The sequence below is a fragment of the Emiliania huxleyi genome (genome assembly GCF_000372725.1).
Source record: "Emiliania huxleyi CCMP1516 unplaced genomic scaffold EMIHUscaffold_8163, whole genome shotgun sequence".
Taxonomy (NCBI): Eukaryota; Haptophyta; order Isochrysidales; family Noelaerhabdaceae; genus Emiliania; species Emiliania huxleyi.
The window spans coordinates 1-1,280 of NW_005195895.1; the positions used below are offsets into that span (position 1 = coordinate 1).

Genomic DNA, 1,280 nt, shown 5'->3' on the forward strand with positions numbered 1-1,280 from the left:
TCACCCGCCGCCGCGTCCCTCGCCACCTCCGCCCTCGCCGCCGACACCGATGCCGCCACCGCCCCCACCACCGCCGTCCCCGCCGCCGCCCTCGCCGCCCTCGCAGCCGCCACCACCCCCAACGCCGCCGGTGCCACACTCGCCGCCGCCTCAACAGCCCTCCCAGCCGCCGCCCTCGCCACCGCCGCCTTCACCGCCGCAGTCGCCACACCCGCCGCCGCCTCCACCGCCCTCGCCGTCGCAGCCCTCGCCGATGCCGCCATCCCCATCGCCACCGCCCTCGTCGTCGCCGGCCCCACCACCGCCCCCCCAGCCACCGCCACCCTCATCGCCACCGCCCCCATCGTCGCCGGCCTCACCACCGCCCCCCCAGCCACCGCCACCCTCATCCCCTCCACCGCCGCAGAAGAGGGGAGCAGGCAAGGCGAGAGCGAGCCCGGAATGCTGCCTGCGATGCGCAACAAGGGTCCCGGCGGAGGAACCGCCAGTCATGTTCAGGGACACAGCCACCCCCCACCCGATATGCGAGCACGTTCTCTGCCGGGCCTGCGTCACCGGATGGTTCCAATACCATACGTGCTGCCCCTACTGCCTGGAACCGGCAGACGGGCACTACTACCCGAACGGAAACGCAGTGGAGTGGTCTAACGCCGGCACTTACCTCTGCGCGCCGCGGGAGTTCGTTCGAACGGAGGCAGCCCTCTACCTGACGGGGGGCAGCACAGCAGTCGACGCAGCCCGCAGAGAGGGGCCCACGGACGATCTCGAGAGCAAACGCGCCGCGCACAAGGGGAGCGGGAAAGGCGACAACGAAGTGGCAGCACCCAACTGGACACAACCAGAAGAGGTCGACCTACTCTGCTACGAAAAGCTGAGCGACGACAGTGACGGAGAGGAAGAGGACGTCTCATCACCACGCCCCCCGAGGCAGAAGAACGGACCAAGGAACAGGGAGCCAACATCACCGAAGCAGCCGCCCGCAACCCCGCCATCGACACCGACGTCGTCTCAACGCACAAATGCGTGTGGGACCTGGGGATGTCAACTCCAAGACGGCCACAGAGGACTACACGAAGTCAACGTGGGGAAAAGAAAGCGCGCCAGAAGGTGCCCGAATCCACAGCTACCCGGCACCGCACCGCCCAACGAGGGACCCCAAGCCACAACACCAACAATGTGCCAACCAGGCCAATGCATCTGCGCAGACAGAGGCGATGAGTTACTCACCCCCGAACAGATTCTCCGGACAAAGGAGCCACGCTCGACATCCCCGCCGACCC

At 68.3% G+C, this 1,280-nt stretch overlaps 1 protein-coding gene across 1 annotated transcript; it reads left to right on the forward strand.

The window, feature by feature from the left end:
* Positions 1-490: 490 nt before the first annotated feature.
* Positions 491-1,218, forward strand: EMIHUDRAFT_258782 (hypothetical protein; the record flags this gene model as incomplete). The annotated part of the gene is made up of 3 exons (XM_005759063.1): positions 491-847; positions 928-1,040; positions 1,206-1,218. 3 exons carry the CDS (start codon positions 491-493, stop codon positions 1,216-1,218), a joined length of 483 nt encoding a protein of 160 aa, XP_005759120.1.
* Between the last annotated feature and the right edge of the window lie 62 nt (positions 1,219-1,280).